This window comes from Protobothrops mucrosquamatus, unplaced genomic scaffold, assembly GCF_001527695.2.
Source record: "Protobothrops mucrosquamatus isolate PMUCROS unplaced genomic scaffold, P.Mucros_1.0 scaffold72, whole genome shotgun sequence".
Lineage (NCBI taxonomy): Eukaryota > Metazoa > Chordata > Lepidosauria > Squamata > Viperidae > Protobothrops > Protobothrops mucrosquamatus.
The window spans coordinates 51,954-73,244 of record NW_015386450.1 but is presented as its reverse complement, the minus strand read 5'-3'; the positions used below and the strand labels follow the sequence as shown (position 1 = coordinate 73,244).

The following is a 21,291-nucleotide window of genomic DNA, read 5'->3' as shown; positions in this document are numbered from 1 at the left end:
TCTTTAGAAGGCCAGATCCTGAAGTTGAAACTCAAGTCCTTTGGCCACCTAATGAGAAGGAAGGACTCACTGGAGAAGAGCCTGATGCTGGGAAAGATGGAGGGCAAGAGAAGAAGGGGACGACAGAGAATGAGGTGGCTGGATGGAGTCACTGAAGCAGCAGGCGTGAGCTTAAATAGACTCCAGAAGATGGTAGAGGACAGGAAGACCTGGAGGAATGTTGTCCATGGGGTCGCGATGGGTTGGACACGACTTCGCAACTAACAACAAAAAATTTCACAGGGCTGTGGTGGGGAAATGGGAGGAAGGAATAATATCCATCGCAAGCAATAGCAACAGCTATTTTTCCTCTTCTCCTCTCATGTTTATTTGGCGAGAAAATCAATTCAGAAGCTTTTGGCAGAGATACAATAGCCCCCATTAGTTGCTAAGAGATTCAACAAGAGATGGGTGGCATAAAAGAGCCTCTGTGATAGCTAAATAATAAGGGGGAGATTCAAGGAGGTTTTGATTAATCCTTAAAAAAAAAAAATTCTGATCTGAAGTGGATTTTTCAAGCTGGAAACAAAGTGCCTTCACTAGGCCGCCTCTTCAAGGTCAGATGTTTCCTCTTTCTCATGACCCAGGACTGTCTTTTCAGACAGTGCTTCCTATTCTTCCACAGGATGTCAAAGTTCCATAAAAAGTTTTGGTTTTCCTCCCTGTAAAAAAGGCAACGTGGTTTTCTACCTCAGTCTCAGAAAGCTTTTAAGTTCTTAAGAGGTTCTAGAGATGGGGGAGGGAGGGGGAGGACTTTTTGATTTTTTCAGATAGTTGCAAAAAAAACCAACCACAATTTATCCCTTTTGCTTTTCACATCTTATTGGTGATTTCGTCATTACATCTGCCTGATTGTCCCACTCCTTGAGTGAAGAAAGGACTGTACATTGCTACAGCCCTGTTAGTTTCACCAGATGTTTCCCCTTCTGCAAAAATCCATTGGAGGCCCTTTCTTATTGAATTGAAAAACTGAATTGAAAAATACAAATATATTTTTTTCAATCCAGCCTCTGCCCCTCCATCCCAGTTGGGATCCAGAGATCGTCAAGTGACATCTTTGGAGTACTGAACATACTTAATACTCCTTCCTCTTCCTATTTACCACACAAGAACTACCCTGTGAAAGTGTGTGACTGATCCAAAGTCACCCAGCCAGCTTCCATGCTTAGGGCAGGACTAGAACTCATAATGTCCTGGTAAAGTTTGGTGCCTTAGACCAGGGGTCCTCAACCTTGGCAACTTTAAGACTTGTGGACTTCAACTCCCAGGATTTGGCTTTAGATGACTTTTGCTAACGTTACAGAAATGAATTGTTTACTGCTGCATCCTTCCAGAATTCCCAGCTTTATGAGAAATTGAATTAGAATAAAAAAGTAAAGTAAACCCATGGTTCTAGGATTTCTTTGAAGCCTCCTGTCCAAGTTAGAGTTTCATTAATTGTAGAAAAGGGGTGGGGAAGTAATGAAAGAACAGGCAGTGCAGAGAATAAATGATAAGGGTGGAAACACATTGAGTCACACGATTCTGATTTAAAACTGCAAACTTCCCAAGGTCTGGCTGGACAGGCTGTAAAAGAATTATGTGGAAAAGTAGGGAACAGAATGGTATTTTTCATGCTCATTTTCTCCCTTTCAGTAATCTCTGTTTAAAGAAGAAAAGCCAGGGACTGACAGCCTTGGGAAAGCAGTGGGAGACAACTACTGTCTTGTGACTATTTCACACGCTGTTAAAAACAGCTTTCCTTGCTAGAAAGCTGGCAATGTGTTCATAAATCACTTGTTCATGGTTTGTGTTTCCGACATGTCCTGGGCTTACCAGTCCCTTTGAGAGTGATGCCCCTTTATGTCTCTCATATACAAACTGGTCTGTTTTAGACCCAAGCATGGTACACAGTTCTCTGCAGAGCCGAATAACCAATTAAAATAATTCAACATAGGAGAATATTTGAGGCTCAGGGTTGAAATTGAGGGTTCCTTGGTGCTCTCTGAATTTGGTGGTTTTCTTGCAGATGTTACATTGCTCAAATTGGGTAACGTCAGCAGTGCTGATGATGTTAGCTAGTTTAGGTTATGAAACATCTGCAAGAAAACAGCTGAAGCAAGCATCAAGGACCTCTAAAATAATCCCATCCAGGTTCCTGAACTTTCTGGAGCATTCCTTTAATGCCCTTGAGGAATTTTCTTTATTTTTCGTGGATAATACTGCTGGCTCTGTGCAATATGCAGATAGGCAGGAAACAGGATTGGCCCCAAGTGTTGTCTTCCGCACTCTTGGCTGAAAGAGGCAATAGCCAGATCTTACCCAGGCTTACCCTGTCTAATTGTAGGTTAGCGTCAAATGTTCCCATCCTGGGAAAAATTGATAGTGATAGAAGAGAATATTTGAAGCTCAGGGCTGCACTGAAAGATCCTTGGTGTTCTCTGAGCTTGGCTGTTTTCGTGCAGATGTTTCATTAGCAATCTAGGTAACGTCATCAGTGCTAGTAGGGAGTGGGTTCGTTACCAAACTTTTTGGCAATGAAGTTTGGTAATGAAATGGCTGCGAGAAAACAACCAAGCTCAGAGAATACCAAGGACGCCCCAGGAAAATGATAAGAGAACGTGGTGGCCTCCAAGCTCCAGATGCTCTCAAATGGTATGAGCTGTCTGGATCCATTTCAACTGGGCTTTGGCTAGATAGAATATGCTACTGAAACTGCTTTGGTAACCTTAGAGGATGATCTGTGCCAGGAATTGGATGCTCTGCTCTTATATACCTCAGCAGCTTTTGACAGTATTGATATATATATAGAATACTGTGTCATGGAGGGAGAAGCTTCAGCAACACATTTATGGAAGCAGAACAGAGCTAAAAGCTGTTAACCTAGTTTGGGTTTTACTTTCCTGAGGAATGTAGAATAAAGAATACAGACCCCATTATTCAATCCAAAAAGGAGCTGATCTCCAGAATCTGCTCATTCTCTGGATCTGCAAGGTCAACTGTCTTAAGGGGGGGAAATACTCAGAATACATATTGACCTCACAAAGAGATCAACCAGCTGAGTCCCCATATTAAAAAAAAAGCCAAACACATCCAATACAGTTTTCTTGACCACAGTAATAAAGTTATTGCCTTTGTTTCTTCCGAAATGTTTTTTTTCCCAACTTGTCAATCTAAAGGGCTCAGATGTCTTAATTACCCTCCCATCCAAGTACTAACCAAGTAAAGATCTGTTTTAACTTCTAAATCAGCCAAGGCTGGTCACAGTAGCTGCCTGTACCAAGTTGGGATCGTTAGTACATTTTGTTTCTTTGCAAAAGCAGCTTTGGATTTTGGCCAGTGAATGAATGTAAATCTTGAGTTTGGCCACGAAGCAAATATTGCTTCTCAATGGTGGTTAGCTAAAATTGCTGGACCCCTTTCAATTATAATTAACAGCTTCTTGCACTCTTCTATGCATTTGTGCAGAACTGTTTCTCTTGATCAGAGGTCTTCAAACGTGGCCCTTTTATGGCTTGTGGACTTCAACTCTCAGAATTCCTCAGCCAGCTTCCCAGAATTCTGGGAGTTGAAGTCCACAAGCCATAAAAGGGCCACGTTTGAAGACCCCTGCTCTTGATGGTCATCATTGTAAAGAACATCTCAATGTCACGGTACTAAATTGTTTAGGACTTCAGCCTTGCAGGTCATATCAAGTGAATGTACTACACTCGAGGGACTGTCTCTTAAGGAAAACGCATAGTACATTCACATAATAATGACTGATCAAACAAATTAATCAAGTTCCTGACTTGCACAATATACTGCACCACAAATCAACCTGATTGGATTCACCATCTTAAACCACACACACACACACACACACACACAAAATCTAATCAAGAATGACATCAACCAAGATCAAGTGTACTGTACAAATGTAGTTGTCTAGTCTTTACTTGACATGGTTCACACCATCCCATCTGCAAAAGTGCAAAGAGCATTTACTCCTGGCCCAGCCACCTTATTGGGCATTTATCCGTGATTGTGCACCAACACATTCACCCAACAACCTCATTTCCCTGGTGTGTAAAATCCAGCCTTTCCCAACCAGTTTAGAGGGCAGCAACTGAGAGGATCAAGCTATACAAGGAATGGTTAACGGAGCTATAAATGATTGGACTGCAGAATAGATTAAAGGGAGATGCATCAACAGCCCACATATGTAAACATTTCCCCATTCTCTGTTGGAATTGATAGGACAAGTACCAATGAAACTAAATAAGGTAGGAAATTCAGGTTCAAAATTTAAGAAATTGCTTGACAATAAGCCCTGTTAAGCAGAGAAACCGTTCAGAACATTGGCGTACTCTCCTGGCTGGATGTTTTCAAGCAAGAGTTGGTAACTGCTTGTCCAGAACAAATTCCTCTAGTGAGGACAGAAAAGCTGGTCACCAGGAGTGGAAAAGATGATGACCTTCCACTCTCACTCACTCTATAAGGTTGGGAAAGACTGCCCATCAGCTGTGCAAGGTAGATACTGTGACACAGATTATATTACCTGTATGCAAAAAAGCCAGGAAAAATCCCTCACCTCTTCCTTATTCAATGCTAGAGATAGGGGGAGAAAGAGAAACATTCTAAGGGGGAAAGATCAACTCTATATTTAGAACCATTTTCCCTGAGAACATTGGAAAAAAATAGATCTTCTTCTTCTCGTGCCATATCCGTTATCGGACGTTGGCGATCCTGTTTTTAAAAAAAATAGATGACACATCTCAATATTTTCTCCTAAATGTTCTCTGATATGTATAAAGTGTTCACATGCTGCAGCTTTTACACAAAGTTATGGAACTTTGTGTATAAAGTTATGGAACAGGTGAAAACATATTATGTAAGAAAATTTACTGTCATTATAAACTTCCCAAGGATTAGCTGTACAGTGTTAATTCTTAAAGGTAAAACATTTCTTTCTCCAGAGTGATATTTTTTTTTTCTATTCAGTGCAGCAGAAAAAACATATTTACCATTTACCCTGTCACCACACATATTTACCATTTACCCTGTCCTCTGTTCTTCTACATATGAAATAAAACAGCTTATTCCTTTTTTTTTTTCATCCAAGTTTCCATCTGAAAAGGAAGAGTGAGAACACAACACACAGAAAGACACAGATATACAGAGGCCAGCAAACAAAAACCCATCTGACTTAGAATCAACATTTATTTAAAGGGGTAAGGAAATTTAACTTTACAAGAGTTGCTTTTCGTAGCAAGAAAGGTAGATAAATAAAAGATTATGAAAATCTGTTGTTGTTTTTTCCATTTTTGCAAATTACACCGCGGGAAATTAAAAAATTTACAATCGTAAACCTAACTTAATTTTCTTTACATAATTACAAATGAATATATAACAATTTCTTTTTCTTTTCGACTCTCCATTGATGTACATTTCAATTTTTAAAGGTTTATCTTTTCCTTGTTCAAGATATATTTCAATCGGAAACATGCAACTGGTACCTTCGCACAAGCCTATGGGAAGAAGTGGGAGGAACTCAAGTGAGAGAAATGCATTGTCATATAATTGTGATGCTAGTGCACACAATCCTTGCCAAAAAAGAACTCATCACAGTAATCAACCATAATCTAGCCAAACAGGAAATGAACAAGATATAAAGAACTCATAATACCCACAGATTTCCTTGAAATACATAGATCAACTTCTATCTGGTCTCTCTTGTGACAAAAGAAAGGATGGCAGCAGAGATTTTGGCTAAGAGCTTTTCGTATCAACTGGTCTCTCTTTTGCTTTTTCACCGTCCCGTGTGTCTCTGCACTCGCACGGTGAGTTGCAGACAGGAATAATACAAGATTTAAACTAAATTAAATTCTCTTTAAAAGTTAAGATTTGATTCCATTGTAGAAAGAAGTACACTTGTCAACTCAAAAGCATTTGGTGCGGCAGAGACGTGCCTTGGCGGTTACGATGGAGACAACCATTTTGGAGAAGGAGGAAGGCGGTTTTTGAAAACCTGCCATTCCTCTTTAGAGCACCAGTGAAAGTGGAATAAGCATCCACATCGTGTGAACTGACTCCAGTTTCAACCCATCTTCAGTTTTCTGCAAAGAGCCTTCCACCAGTCTTAGCATCTTAAGTTTGCTTTGGCCAAGAAATGCTGTATATTAGAGGTTCTTTCCCACCAGTGGTTGATAGCATTTAATGCTGGTTTCATTCAAATAGCACATTAGTAATCAATGAGATATTTACACAAGAAATACACAGAGACACACAAACACACATACAAACAAACATTCCTTAGGCTTCATAAGCCCAGCTTAAAAATAAAGCAAAACAGACAATCCAAGTAAACATTTGTCATTTTAAAAATCCAGACTTCTTTCAAACAAACAGAAAGATTTTTTTTTTCAACACAAGCCCAGCTTGCAACTGAAAACAAATATCACGTAACAATCGTGGTAATAAAAAAACAAAAAAAAAAAACAAGAAATAAAATTCTCTAGCTGCCTCTAGCTTTCTTTCTGGACAGCGTGAATTTGTTTTAGAGAACATCAGATTCAGCCAGGTCCCCAGAGATCATCTATACCTGTAAAGGCACACTCATTAAAGTTTTGGTGTTTTTTTTTTTGAAGTCCTGATTCTGCAAATTGAGTGGTGTGTGAAAATGGCTTCTGAGATGTTTTAAAGAGAGAACACAAGGGTGGAACAATAGTGCAAAACCTTCTTTGAAGGAGTGGGATAGCCAAAAATGGTTTTCTTGTTTATTCAAGCTTTAAAGGTAAACAGATTCCTTGCTATTTGCTCAGCCTACTAGAATAATCTCTGGGGCAAGACGCTGTGAAAGTGGCTTGTGAAGATTTACAACACAAGGATGTTATTCCATACTCATCCCAAATCGCCAAGCTGAGCTGCTTATTGGTTCTTCCAATCTCTCCTTTCTCACCACACCAATTTCTTGCAGTCTGTCACTAATGCGAGGGGAGAAGGGAGAGAGATTAAATTTAAATCCTGGGGCTGGATAGAACTCCCTACAAACTATGATGGGTCAGATGATCCTAGAGAGTTAGACTTGGAGGAAAGAAAGGAAGGCCTGACAACTATTTCCTCAACTGCAATTACTCTTGGCATGAACGAACATGGGGAAACGGTCCATTTTCTCACATGCTCCCTGCTTGGACCAAAGCATCCACGTGCTTTTCTAAACAAAACCGAGTGGAAAGGAGGCCTACAAGAGAGACATTCCCCTCTCTTGTAGACCTAGCAGATGAGAAGACCAATAATATCCGTTTGCAGGTAGGGAAACAGAAGCACTTTCCTACATTCCGTGCCAAGGAGACCAAATTCAGATGACTTATTTTCTGAAGCTGACTGATGACTATCCGCAGATGCAAAAAAACCAAACAAACATACATTTATGTGTGTTGACCGCTGATAAAGGTCTGGCTGCCCTTGGATAAGTCAAGAGGATGCCATTTCCCTACCCATGGATTAAGGCAAGTATTAAAGGAGCAATTGGAAGGAAGGTGTGCAGCAAATAGTTTTGGGGGGGTGTCTGTACATTTGCATACATTTTTCAACTCCTGGCCCCTCCACCTCAAAAATGGTGATTTGTCCTCCCCCCCCAAAAAAGGTGATAGCATTGAGATGAGAACTCTACAAATTCTTAAAGCAACAAACCTATCCAATTTGGAAAGTTACATTCAGGGGTATGGTGGCCTCTTTAATCCACGTGAAAGAAATTATACCAAACCAATATAACAGTACTTCTCTATCGCAACTCTTTCACCCTAATGACAGTCACCCACTTCCTCAACATAGTTTCTAGCAAGACGAGACAATGAAATTGGGAGAAAATGTGTACAGGAATTTGGGAGGAGAAGCCAAGGAAGCAGGAACAGAGAATTTGGTTGGAGTCTGTATCTTCTTCAGATTCTTCAACTGCATAGCCAACTCAATAGGTGTTTGCGTCCTAGATAGACAAATCCTATACAGGGAGTTAGGATGGACCTCACAATTCCATGGAAATTCAGAGTGGTGGCGGTTTTAAGTATTCCCTTTGTCGCTGTTCTGAGATGACTTCTAGAGAGGATCTTCTAATTTCCAACCATGGCCCCTTTCACCTCTCCAATCTAGGGCCATGCGTTGGTTCTAATCCATTTTATATTTCTTTTTTTTTCTTTTTCTGCCGCTGGGCAATGTGCTTCGATTATTCCCCAGGAATCTTGCTTTAGGGGCCCTTCCACTTCAAAAATCTTGATGCAGAATGCCAACTTTGCAGCCGAAGGCAAAACTGACCCAATCCCTGAACAGGTGCCTGCCAACCCCGTTAGGATACGTCTAAAGTTCCTTAGCTTTTCTCTACAGACATACAGCATATCCAAAGGATATGGAGCTACATTTATTTTTTGTGTGTGTGTTTGTTTGTGTGTGTGTATATATCTATATGTTCAGTTAAGTAGGTAGAGAAGTGTGTATACATTACATCTATATAGACCAGTGTAGAAACACTGCGTAAAAGAGTCACATCTTTTTTCTACAGAAGGTTTTTGATTTGGGGGGTGGGTGGTTTCCGAAGAGAAGGTGAGCTTTGTTGTCTTTCTTCACAAATTCCCTGTTGTTCAAGATGAAAAGGAAAAAAGAGAATATCCGCCTAAGCAAGTCACAAGTTAGCATTGCAGAGAGAATCAGAATTCTTCAGAGCACATTCAGCTCAAACTGAGCCCGCCCAGTCTGGCTGTATCCACAGTTCTTCCATGTGGTCACTCCTCCTCCTCCTCCTCCTATTGTCCTTTCGGACATGTTTTCAGATGTGACGTATTCAAGAAGACCCAGAAGTGGGAATGGACAGTGGATTATAGGAGTGAAAGGTGGGGAAAGCCCAACGCAGTTCAATGTCTAGAATAAAGAGTTGTTCGATTCTTCGGCCTCTCTCCGTAGGGCAGATCTGGAGATGGCCTGGCTGGAGACAAGGCATGGGATCAGCAAAAGATCTCCTCGCCTTCTGGTGCTCCTTCTGGAGAGTGAGCATCTAGGGGGGGAGAAAAAAGGAAGAACTCAAAATAATGTCGACACACATCAGAGACTGCTATACAGGTAGTCCTCAGTTTACAACAGTTCATTTAGTGACCGTTCACAGTTACAACGGCACTGGGAAAAGTGGCTTAGGACCATTTTTCACACTTACGACCATTGCAGCGTCTCCATGGTCACGCGATTTACATTCAAATGCTTGGCAACTGGCTAGTATTATGCCAGTTGCAGTGTCCCGGGGTGATGTGATCACCTTTTGAGACATCCCTACTGTTGTTGCCTACGGACTCTACTGATCCGCAGACAAGACTCGGATCTGGACCACTAGCAAGCAATCTGGTGGGAGATGTTTTCATCCTTAGTTGTGCGGAATCTTTAAAAGCACCGAGTCCGCCCTCGGCTTACCAGAAGTCTGTGAGCGATCCCTTTTGCTCTTCTTCTTCTTCTCCTTCTTCTCCTTCGGCTTGGCTAAACCGAAGAGGCGGTTGGGCATCTGCCCAGGTCCTTCCGTTGGCTTGTTGGCGTGGCCCGATGTTGCAGTGCCAATCAAATGAAAAGAGCTCTTCTCTTTATTCGTCCTTGAGAGACTGTTCCTTTTGGATGAGGCGGAAAGTTCTGCATCCAAGTGCCCTTTGGGCAGCGAGGAACACAATTGTCTAGAAGACAAGTCCTCTGTGGGAAGAAGGGAAGGGGTTCTGCTCATTTTGGTGTGTTGACTGGGATTCTGGAAGACACAAGACAAAAGAAGAAATAGGTATGGCAATGGATTGTTCATGTTTGCATTTATGACGTGTTTACATTCTCCAACACCCTCAGTTCCCTGGCACTACAAAGCAGGTTAAAAATGCAACGTAAAATAAATCAAAATAAAACAATAAAAAGCGGTAATAAGTAATAGTGGCCGTAGGTTAAACACCACAAGAAAACCAATACCAACACTGAATAATATCAGAAAGTCTTCATTCAGTTGGTCAGGATACTATCCGTGAAAAGATACGTTCTTCTGTAGATGTCCACTTTAATAGTCCTGGCACTATGGCTACTATGTACATAAGGACAAAATCAGAGAACATCTCAACATATTTAGATTAAAAAAAACGTGTCTTCCAGAACGGAATAGAAGTGACTTAAGAATTCATATCTGGGACTGTGTAATACACAAGAAAATCAGTAACGCAGCACATGCTTTTGTGGGGGGGAAAAAAACATTGCTGATCTTCCAAAGAAGACACCTCAACAGGTTCCACCGAAGGGTCCACAAACATCATTTGAAAAGAAGGGATCTAGAACCTCTGCATCTTCAGATCTTCCACCAGCTTCCTTCGTTTGATGCCAGACAATGCACAGGTACAAAAGAAGCAAATTATTACCGGTTTGAGATCAGGTTCCATCTGTGGTTGAGATATTTGCTCCATTTCCTTCTTCAGTTGCTCCTTTTCTTTCTCCAGTTGCTTCTGGGCCGTCCGGAGACGTTCCAGATCAAGTTGATAGGCTGCTTTCTTCTGCTGCAGCTCCTCCCGCTCCTTCTCCAGGCCGTGATGCCCTTTCTGGATCTGCTCTTCCCTCTGGCCTAGCTGAGATTCCCGCTCCGTTAGCTCTTTCTCTCTGGCCTCCCACGCCTTCTCTTTCTTCCTCCGTTCCTCCTGGTGCAAGGTCTGCTGCTTCTGCAGATTGGCCAGCTCTTGCCGCTGTTTTTCCAGGCTGCGTTGCTTTTCCTGCTCAATCAAGGAGTTGGGACGGAATGAGATGCGGTTCAAGGTCCTCTCGGTGAGCAGCAGCTTCTGGTCTTCAATGTAGGTGTCTTGTTGTACAACAACAGCCTGTTTAAAAAAAAAAAGGGAGATGAGGCTTTCTATTAGACAGAGTAATTTTCTTCAAAGAGGCAAAACTAGGGCTAAAATTCCTGCGAAAAATCCGTGAGAGTCAATCACCGTAAGAGAGAGATTGGCTTTGGAGAATATCTGCAGAATGCCCAATTAAATAGAAAAATTAAAGATCTTGCCAAACTGGATGTACCGCGTTTCCCACAAAGTAAGACCAGGTCTTATTTTTTTATTTTATTTTTTTGCCTCCAAAAGAGGCACCAGGTCTTATTTTCGGGATAGGCCTTACCTCACCTCCGGCACCGACAGCCCCACCCAGCCGGTCCACTTCTTCTGGGGCCGAAGTTCTGCAGCTGCATTCGGGCCTGCAGTTTGCAGTCAGGCTTTTCCAGAAGGCCTAAGCAGCCGAGTACCGAGCTATGGATTGAATCCATAGCTTGGTGCTCGGCTGTGGAGATCTTGCAGAACCGAGCTATGGATTGAATCCATAGCTCAGTTCTCGGCTGCAGTGGCCTTTCCAGAAATGCAGGCCTGGCTGCAGAAGAGGCCTCAGAAGAAGAAGTGGGCCAGCACGGAGAGGCCTGGCTGCAACGGAAGTGGGTGTGGGGTGCATGGGGCAGCTCCACACCCCTACCCCTGCCCTAGCTTGATTTTTAAGTGTGTGACTCACCCCAAAACTAGGGCTTATTTTGGGGGTAGGGCTTCTATTAGGCCCACCCCCAAAAATCAAGCTAGGGCTTATTTTGGGGGGAACACGGTACTGAAAATCATTCCAAACCATACAAGTCAATGGGTCTGTTTCAGATTATAACAGTTTCCTCCATCTGGGACCTACATCTTTGACTGCTGGCACTTGGTGGCACAGGGATTAGAATGCAGCATTGTAGGCTAACTCTGCCCATAGCCTGGAGTTCGATCCTGATTGGCTCAAGGTTGACTCAGCCTTCCATCCTTCTGAGGTTGATAAAATGAGGACCCAGATTGTTGGGGACAATAGGCTGATATTGTAAACCACCCAGAGAGTGCTATAAAGCACTATGGAGCGGTATATAAGTCTAAGTGTTATTGCTTTCTTTGACTGCTAGTCTTGTGTGAGGCTGTACGAAAGACAAGTTCTCAGCACCAAAGCTATCTTCCTTCCTCTCTCCCTCTACAGGAGCTCCTATATTTCATTAACCCTGCCTGGAAGAAGGGCTCTTCCCATGACTTTGACCTGGCTCTTCATACGCATGGGAGTCTTGTAAAAGAAAGTCTGCAGAATCCTTGAGGTTTGTAAGTCTTCTAAAGACTTTTTGTTGACATGCATTAAACCTGTATTAAAAGGGGCTGGTATATATATGTACATGTATATGTACATGTACATATATACAGGCATCCAGAAACCTGAATAATAAATAAGCATCTTGTTCTTTCCTATTCCTTTCAACTGAAGGTTAAGGACCACCCTTAGTCTTTGAGTGGCATGGGAAGGACCTCATTCCAAAAACAGCACGTGCCTCCTTGAAGTTCAATTAATTAATTAGAGTTAATTTATCTCCTTGTCTTTCATGAGTTTCCTGTCTGACTCATCCAAGATTACAATTCAGCAAAGTCTTCTCAGAACTTAAGAGTTCTGGAGAACACATCCAGCCCCGAGGCTTCCATTTCCTGCTTTAGATGTTGCCTCTCTTGCTGTTGAGTCTCTTATTCAGCTGAAATATTAGACTGGGTCAGCTTTATCACATCAGCAGAGACGTTATCCCTGCCTCTTTCTCAGCACTTACCTGCAGTAAGCCCAGCAAGCTGTGAAGCTGAGTTATGCTCTGGAGCACCTGCTGTAGAAGAAAAAGAGAAGCAGAGAGAAAGACCCTGTCAACAGCCAAATAGTTTATTTGCTCCACTGGACTCCTGCCTTTTTAGGAATCCAAAAATAAGAACTTAGCCAACAGCAGGCAGCTGGGAGGATGGACTGTGCTGATGGAGCATTAGTCCCGAAGTATTTTCGGTGCTCATTCCCACATGATTACTTGGGAGTAGCCAGCAACCAGCAAATATTCCCAGACAGCAAAATTCTGTGTACTTCACACACAGGAAAATAAATACCCTGAAAATGACGCATGGGGGAAAATGCAACTCTGCTATTTGTCTTGTTGTTGCAAATCTACACCTCTTATTTTGCACAGCTTGGCTTTTCAAGGCACAACATTGATTTTAGGTTGACATATGGCATTTGGAGAAGCACAAAATTGCATAAAAGCATAGTACCATATTCCAAAGTAAGTTTGTTTTATTTAATCTAAATGTATAATTCTTGTATGGCTACAGACTTTCTATCGGTTCTGAATTCATTAATACAATGAGTTGGGGCTGTTTTATAGTGCATGCTGCATTATTTTGAATGTGTAAGTTAATACAATTAGATGTCATGGATCATTTAATTTAGGGGGTTCTTATTTTATGTTATTATAATTGCACCTATCCAAATATATATATATTTGTACCTTTCCATACATATGTATATCCTGTTTCATATTACTGAGTTTTATTATGTACTGATCTTTGACTGCAATAAAGATTTCCATTCACTGTATCATTTTATGAATTCTTTTTTTAATTCTATGTCTGTACTGCACTTAGTTATGAACGCATAATAAATAAAATTATTAATTCCATTATTTAAACAAAGTGATTTTTTCATCAGCCCCTGGGAAATATTACTTTCTACTAGCTTTGCATTAAACTTTCAGGGACAATTTCTTCAGAAATTCAAGGACTGGGGATGAGGGGTGGGGGTATTTATTATAAATCTTCAGACATTGCATATCCAATTCAATATTTTATGGGTTTTCTCTTCTCCCACCCAATCATAGCAACCTACACATTCTCTAATGGTTCCTAACTGGTGGTCTCTAGATGGGAATACAACATCCATTACAATGGATATTGTAGTCCAACCAATGGGAGGATACCAAGGTGGACCATGCTGGTTTAGTCCAAAGCTTGTCAAGAAGTAGAAGATGCATTAACCAAAGACCTTCTAATAATGAACAGAACAAGTAAACTACCAGGTCCCAGATTGAAAGATTTTTTAAAAAAAATTAAAGACGATCCCAAAGGCATTTTTTTAAGAGGCAACTGAACTTCCTTGGTTTTTCTTTGAAGATGTTCAGTTCTTCAGTTCTGAAGAAGCTTCTTGGATGAGAAGCAAAACATCTTCAAGGAAAAACAAGGGAAGTCCAGTTGCCGCTTGAAAAAGCAACATTGGGACAACCGTGACCTGGATGACGGAGAATCTCCGTAGACATAAAGGAGGAGATATCTCATTAGGCCTAAGAAGGGGCTGATCCCAAGTTCCAGATGTTGTGTAAACAGAAAGAAAAGGCCATCCTTGAACACAAACACTTACCTCATTGTTTCTTTTCAGCAAAAACATCAAGTTAGCTGTTCCTCCCTGAGAAGAGACCATAGATATACCCTCATTGAGAAAGAAACTAAGGACAGAGGTCTAAACAACAATTTATTTTTTGAAAGCTTGGGTTTCACCCCCCCAGGATCCCTGATCATTTTCTGAGGATACTGCGTCAACTTAACACTCATGGCCGCAGACCAACATTTTGTACGAAGCACCAAACAACAAAACATTTAGCAAAAGCATAAAAGAAACACGTTGCTCATTGCCTTCTCACATGAAAATAATCTAAGTTTTCTGGCAGCAATCATGACGGAAGTGTACGTGGCTGCCTTCCGTGAGGTTTTTAAGGACTGATCAGCCAACAGGAAAAATGAACTGAACAGAACAGCTGGAGGGATTTACAGGGAAGGATGTTGGACACTTGGCTGTTCCATACCTTCTTCAACACACTGTCAGACTCGGTCCTCCGTAGATCTTGCACGTCTTCTCCTTCATCCTTCTCCCCACCTAAAAAAAGAAAAAAAAAACACGTCTGTTGTACAAGCAAGAAACTGAAGATGGAGGACCCACATCACACCAAGCCATAAACCGTATTTATTGATTTCTTGTATGGCACACTGGTATCACGTTTCTCTAAGAACACAAAATAACAACATAATAAAATCTGAAATATCGTAAGCATATGTCTAGATTGCAGATATAATGTTTTGCTTCGTTTGTCACCGTCAGGAAATCAATAAAGTTTCCATTATAGACTCTCTCTGACATTCTGTGTTGGGTAATGGGCTCCAGAGTCATAATGGTGTTTAGAGGGCACTTCCAGATTTATCATAGCCAGTGCGAATTCGGCTCAGCGTTGTCCATATTGCGTGGGGCTTGCCAAATCCAGGTGATGTTTCCAAAATACAAGGCAAACTTCCACATTACAGGGGGCAATTTTCTATTCAATGTTTTTTCCACGTATTGTACATAAGGAGCTGTGGTGGCGGAGTGGTTAGAACCCAGTGCTGCAGGCTGATTCTGCTCACTGCCAGCAGTTCGATCCTGACCGGCTCAAGGTTGACTCAGCCTTCCATCCTTCCGAGGTCAGTAAAATGAGGACCCAGATTGTTGGGGCAAGATGCTGACTCTGTAAGCCGCTTAGAGAGGGCTGTGAAGCACTGTGAAGCGGTATATAAGTCTAAATGCTATGGCTATATAGGAGGACAACGATTATTTGCGTCCATGGCATTCCTTAAGCCACAGGTGTCCCCTGGGTGGTCCCAGAGAACAGCCACTTCAAGGCAAAATACACGAAGCCTCCAAAGATACGGCAGGCAAGTTAATCCGAGTGATCTCCTGGCTACCTCATACCGCACCAGGCAATAAACCATAATTTGTACATAAGGGCTGGGCGCGGACACCATGCCAAGCCAAAACAAACACAACCTATGATTGTTCGAAGCGTGGACCGTGGGAGTGACTGTAACTATGGCAGAAGTATGTTTCCCTTGTCCAGGAATCCGACTGCAAACAGAAAAGGGCAAAACTCAGAGCTTGGGGTGGAGATAGAAAAGACTCACCTTTATAGACGTTCATTTGGTGGCTGTCAAACCCTCCAAAGGTCTCTGCCCTCCTGGGGAGGGAGATGGGCCCCACACTCTCCTGGTCAGAGGCCGGACTGGTCATCTGCTGCCCGAAGGAACTTCCCAGGCCTCTGCTCACCAAACCTTGCAGCTGCTCAACTGAAAGAAGAAACAGCAGCATGACAAGACCGGCCGTGTTCATCTCCTGCAACCTGCTTCTTTACTTCAAAATAAAAAGTCCTCAACTTACGATCCCAACTGAGCCCAGAATTTCACGTTGCTAAGCGGGACATTTGCCAAGCGGGCTTTACCCCCCATTTTACGGCTTTTCTCGCCACGGTTGTTAACGGAACCACTGCAGTCGTTTAATGTATGTATTTATTTAAATATTTTCTAACTCTTCATACTGCCACAGCAACCCTTTTCTCAGCCTGCTGCAGTTTAGTTCCTTGGAATCCAACGATTTACTTTGTCCAGGATATTTCAGAGTTTAGACTCTTTCAGGAAAGCAAGTGACAAATGTTGGGTCAGGGACCGGCTTACCTTCGCTGATCAGATTCTTCATGATACTTTCTCCTTTCGGTGCTTCGTCGGTGTTCGCCCGGAACAGCATCCTGGCCCCCTGTCCTTCCTCGGCCCCACTGCAGTCTGTCATATCTCTGAAAATCTTCTCTTTTTCCTCCAAGAGCGTGATAATCTGCTGGTCTTTTTGGTGGAGCTGTTCTGTGAGATGGAACAGGAAAGATCAGCTAGAGGGCTGGTATTTACCGGAGAATGGAGAGTGACTTAAAGCTGGTGGGGTTTGCCATTGCTAAGGCTGGAGCGCCATCTTGTGCCCAGACAGAGAATTGCTGGAGTTAGGAGACTAAAAATTCAAATTTATAGCATCCTTTCGGGTTTTTACCTTTCAGTTCTCTGGCCTTGGTGTCCAGCACCCGCTTCTCCTCTTCTGATTCGCTAGGGATACCTTCATCTTCCTCTTTGTCCCTGTAGAAGAGGAGTCAGGCAGATTGAAAAAAATTATGCTGGAGAAGTGTTTATCCTCCTGTCATTTATACTCCTCCCTCTCTCTCTCTCTCTCTCTCTCTCTCTCTCTCTCTCTCTCTCTCTCTCCCTCTCTCTCTCTCCTCTCTCTGTCTCCCTCCCTCTCTCTCTCCCTCCCTCCCTCTCTCTCTCTCTTTCTCTCCCTCTCTCCCTCTCTCTCTCTCTCCCTCTCCCGCAGCACAGTTTCATCTCCCATTACTGAGCTCCTTACATAGTGTTGATCGTGTCCTGGATAATTTGAATCCAGCTGTTGCGCTCCTCCTTAGTGCTGGCATGCACTTCCACCATCTCAGGGTCTTTTCCTCCCATGCTGATCAGGAAGAGGCCCTTCTCCTCGTGGGCAACTTCACGGACAATCAGCTTCTTCAACGAGATCACAGTGGATTTTTGATCCTTTGGGGGAGTTGAGGAAGAGAAGCATATGCGTTAGGTTGATTTGGTGCAACGGGAATCTCTATGCATACAACCACACCTACAAACACGATCAGTCCTGTGCCGCAGTGATTCTGGAGCAATGGTAAAGAGACCACCTAAAGTGGACTTCTAATTTAACTTGTCTTATCAATGACATCAACAAATTATGTCAAACAATTAACCAGTGGAACAACCTGCCTCCAGAAGTTGGAAATGCTCCACATTTGGAAGTTTTTAAGAAGAGATTGGACAACCATTTGTCTGAAATGGTGTAGGGTTTCCTGCCTGAGCAGGAGGTTGGACTAGAAGACCTCCAGGGTCCCTTCCAACTCTCTTATTCTAATTCTATTCTATTCTATTCTATTCTATTCTATTCTATTCTATTCTATTCTTTATTCTGTGCTATTCTCTATTCTATTCTATTCTTTATTCTGTGCTATTCTCTATTCTATTCTATTCTATTCTATTCTATTCTATTCTTTCTTAATCTAGACATATGTTTATAATACTTTAGATTTGTATTTTTATTTCTACTGTTTACTGATGTTATCTTATTCTACCGCACTGATCACAACTCAGATTAAATTGTGAAATCACAATGACAAACTTATAAAGAAGTGTTGATGGTGATACCCCAAGATCTGGGGAGGGTCAAATTACACATCTGGAGTACTGTACTTGGTTCTCAGCGCTATCACCCAAATGACTATCGTGAAATGCAGTCCAGAAATGGAAGCGATTTAAATCTTAGGAAGAATGGATTGAAAAGGCGAGGATGTTAAACCTGAAGAAGATTTTTCTTTTAGAAGAAGAATTGCCTGCAGTCTGCTCTGGAGAAGACATTACACTTAATTCTCCCGACCAAATGCAGAAAATGGATTTATTCAGGAACCCTATATTGTGCAAATGCAGCCAACGTGGTGGTGGTGTTGTTTTAAGGAAAAGGAATTGTGTAGAATTCCTTACCAGGGATGCAAATACATATTTCTGATCTTTTTCCTGGAGGAATATCAGGACATCCGAGAGAAGGACAGCCAGGACCTCTGAGAAGGAAAGGAACATCAAGACAATCAGGTTGAAAAAACCAGCCAACCCAAAGCTGACATGTCTGCGTTTACTAGCATCACTCACAAGATCTCTTCTTTCGTTTCCTGAAACAAGGTCAAATCAAAGTTTAAGATTCTGCAAATTGTACCCAGCAGTAGGTAGAATTTCACAGAAGTCATCAGTTTCGTGTCTACCAACTTTCCCAATCAGGTTTTGATACCATTCTTCTTTCATGTTTAAGCCAGAGAGATTTTGCAAAAGTTTTCCCCAGGCCTCCAGGCAAAGTGCAGTTAAATGACTTTGCCTCTGTGTGCAAAGTGCATCACTGCACATTTTTCTTTCCACCCCCACAACCAAGATTTTATGGGAGATAGAAGGTTTCTCAAAAACTATGTCACAAGCGTCATATCTGGCCAGAAGAATTTGCAGCCACTTTCTACAACCTGGAGAGCAATCCAGCTTAGATGCTGGAGGAGATGTGGAAAGAACTTTACAGCACTGACAGAAGAGAATATCCGTAGCTCCAGGTTGAAATGAGGGGCCTTGGTGCTCTCTGAGCTAGGTGGTTTTCTTGCAGACATTTCATTACCAAACTAGGAAATATGATCAATGCTAGAAGGGAGTGAGGTTTGCAGGGAAGAGGAGGGAGGGAGGGAGGGAGGGAAGGAAGGAAGGAAGGAAGGAAGGAAGGAAGGGAAGGGAAGGGAAGGGAAGGGAAGGGAAGGAAATTGTGGGGTCCTTAGTGTTCTCTGCATTTGGTTGTTTTCTTGCAGACATTTCATTACCAAACTAGGTAATATAATCAATGGTAGAAGGGAGTGAGGTTTGCAGAGAGGAGGAGGAGGAGGAGGAGGAGGAGGAGGAGGAGGAGGAGGAGGAGGAGGACGACTACGTGGTCCTTGGTGCTCTCTGAGCTAGGTTGTTTTCTTGCAGACATTTCATTACCAAACTAGGTAATATGATCAATGTTAGAAAGGAGTGAGGATTTCAGATGGAAGGAAGGAAGGAAGGAAGGAAGGAAGGAAGGAAGGAAGGAAGGAAGGAAAGGAAGGAAGGAAGGAAGGAAGGAAGGAAGGAAGGAAGGAAGGAAGGAAGGAAGGAAGGAAAAGATTGTGGGTCCTTGGTGCTCTCTGGGCTTGGTTGTTTGCTTGCAGACATTTCATTACCAAACTAGGTAGCATCATCAGTGCAAGGACTTTAGGGTGCCTATTGTGTCCTTTCCAATGAATCAGGGCAAAGAAGCAGCGTCGAGCCCCCGGGGGATCGCTCTGAAAGCATCCCTTACCTTTCAATCTCCCAGCTACGTTTTTGAGAGAAACCGGTCCATCTCGGACAAACTTCCTGCGCCTCAGATCTTCTCGGGCAAACATCTGCCCGCTCTTCATCCTCATGATCGACTTGCTGTCCGTCCGGGTGTAGACCTCGTTAAGGCGCATCTTCTTCTCGTAATTGCTGACTTTGCTGTCGACGGCCGTTATGACTTCCTTCACCAGGTTCAAGGAAAGCACCAAGTCTTGATGTTCAGGGTCATTTTCTTAAAACGGAAGAACATTTTCATTTGTTACCTTCTTCCCTTCCAAATACTTCACTTCTCCAAGCTTAGCCCTGTTTTTGGCATCCTGTTCTTTTCTGACCAGCAACTTATCCACATCAGCTGCTAACCCTCTAGAAATCCTCCCAAGAATTTACTTAGAGCAGGAATCCAGTTAATGAAACTGACTAGCACCCACATTCACTAAGCTACTTGAGGAACAAACAGCAGCAAAATTGTGCACTCTGATTTTCAAATAGGTCCACGGGCGACCACTGTTTACGTCGTGTGAATCGCGTGTTCAATTAGCTTAATGCCGTTTTAAAAGTCAACGCTTTGATTTGGACAGAAGACCACATTCTGCGCCTGTAGCATAATCCTCATTCACACCAATTTCTTTGGCCACCAAATTATTGATGTGCACATACTGACAAAATCACAGAGTTGGAAGGGACCTTGGAGGTCTTCTAGTCCAACCCCCTGCTCAAACAGGAGAGGCTATATCATTCCGGAACAAGTGGCTACCCAGACTCTTCTTTAAAAGCCTCCAGCCTCGGCTTCTGAAGGCTTATTAATGTATAAATAATTATATAAATGTTATATAAAAATTATTTATTGTATAAATAAGCTACTTGATTACTAAAAGTTATCTTCTCTGATTTGCAACACTGAAAGTTAGCTGCCAGTGGTTCTATCTAAGCAAACAGCTGTCACAGGAGGAATTACAAAGGAATCCTGTAAAATCCCAGTGGGTTTACTTTGCATGTGACCCTCAGCTCTGTGGCTACAGTAGGCTGCGCCTCTCTTTCTCTTGCACTTTGCACATGTGGGTGTGTAAGAAAGAGGATGGGGCTTTGTTTGTGCGGACCAGTTGCTGGCATGCCGCGGTCCGGTACCGGTCCACGGACCGGGGGTTGGGGACCTCTGCAATAAATGATTACGAAGACATCTGCAGGAAAAACCTACCTTTGGTATATTGTAATATTCTCTGAAGAAGCACGGGGTATTTGGTGATCCTTTGCGTTACCAGCAAGATGCACTCAGGGATGCCCAATCGTCTCACCACGGAGCTGCTCATCTTTTTCTAAAGGAAGGAGAGCAAATTGAAACATCTGAGAGGATGGGGGCATCTTAGGTTATTAGCTGACTACAGCCTTCAAAATACAATTCCAATGTATCAAGAATAGGTTTATGGAACTTTGCAGGACGAAAGATCTGTAAAGAATGCTTAATGGACTTCCGGTTTGAGTTCCTGTGCCGATGGCGGCGTTTTCGTTCGCCGCCTGCTCCGAGGACGCGTAAAAGCCGCAGGAGCAGCGTCAAACAGCTGCTCCGCGGCTTGAATCCCCTTCCCGGGCAAAGGGGAGGGGAGAGAGCTTCCCCGATAGGGGTAGAACTCCTGAGCTCCCACAGTTTTATAGCTGTGGGGGT

General features: G+C 42.7%; 1 protein-coding gene across 1 annotated transcript in view; it reads right to left on the bottom strand.

Moving 5' to 3' along the window:
• Positions 1-8,201: 8,201 nt before the first annotated feature.
• AKAP13 (A-kinase anchoring protein 13) overlaps positions 8,202-21,291 on the bottom strand; it is a gene marked incomplete at its 5' end in the record, with an annotated part of 64,526 nt that continues 51,436 nt past the window's right edge. Inside the window, 13 exons of the mRNA XM_029283380.1 lie at positions 8,202-9,043; positions 9,451-9,769; positions 10,416-10,865; positions 12,632-12,682; positions 14,254-14,298; positions 14,696-14,766; positions 15,822-15,983; positions 16,368-16,547; positions 16,729-16,811; positions 17,080-17,261; positions 18,249-18,325; positions 19,615-19,863; positions 20,827-20,944. Coding sequence (XP_029139213.1) covers positions 8,994-9,043; positions 9,451-9,769; positions 10,416-10,865; positions 12,632-12,682; positions 14,254-14,298; positions 14,696-14,766; positions 15,822-15,983; positions 16,368-16,547; positions 16,729-16,811; positions 17,080-17,261; positions 18,249-18,325; positions 19,615-19,863; positions 20,827-20,944 — 2,037 coding nt within the window. The remainder of the gene's footprint in view (positions 9,044-9,450; positions 9,770-10,415; positions 10,866-12,631; positions 12,683-14,253; positions 14,299-14,695; positions 14,767-15,821; positions 15,984-16,367; positions 16,548-16,728; positions 16,812-17,079; positions 17,262-18,248; positions 18,326-19,614; positions 19,864-20,826; positions 20,945-21,291) is intronic.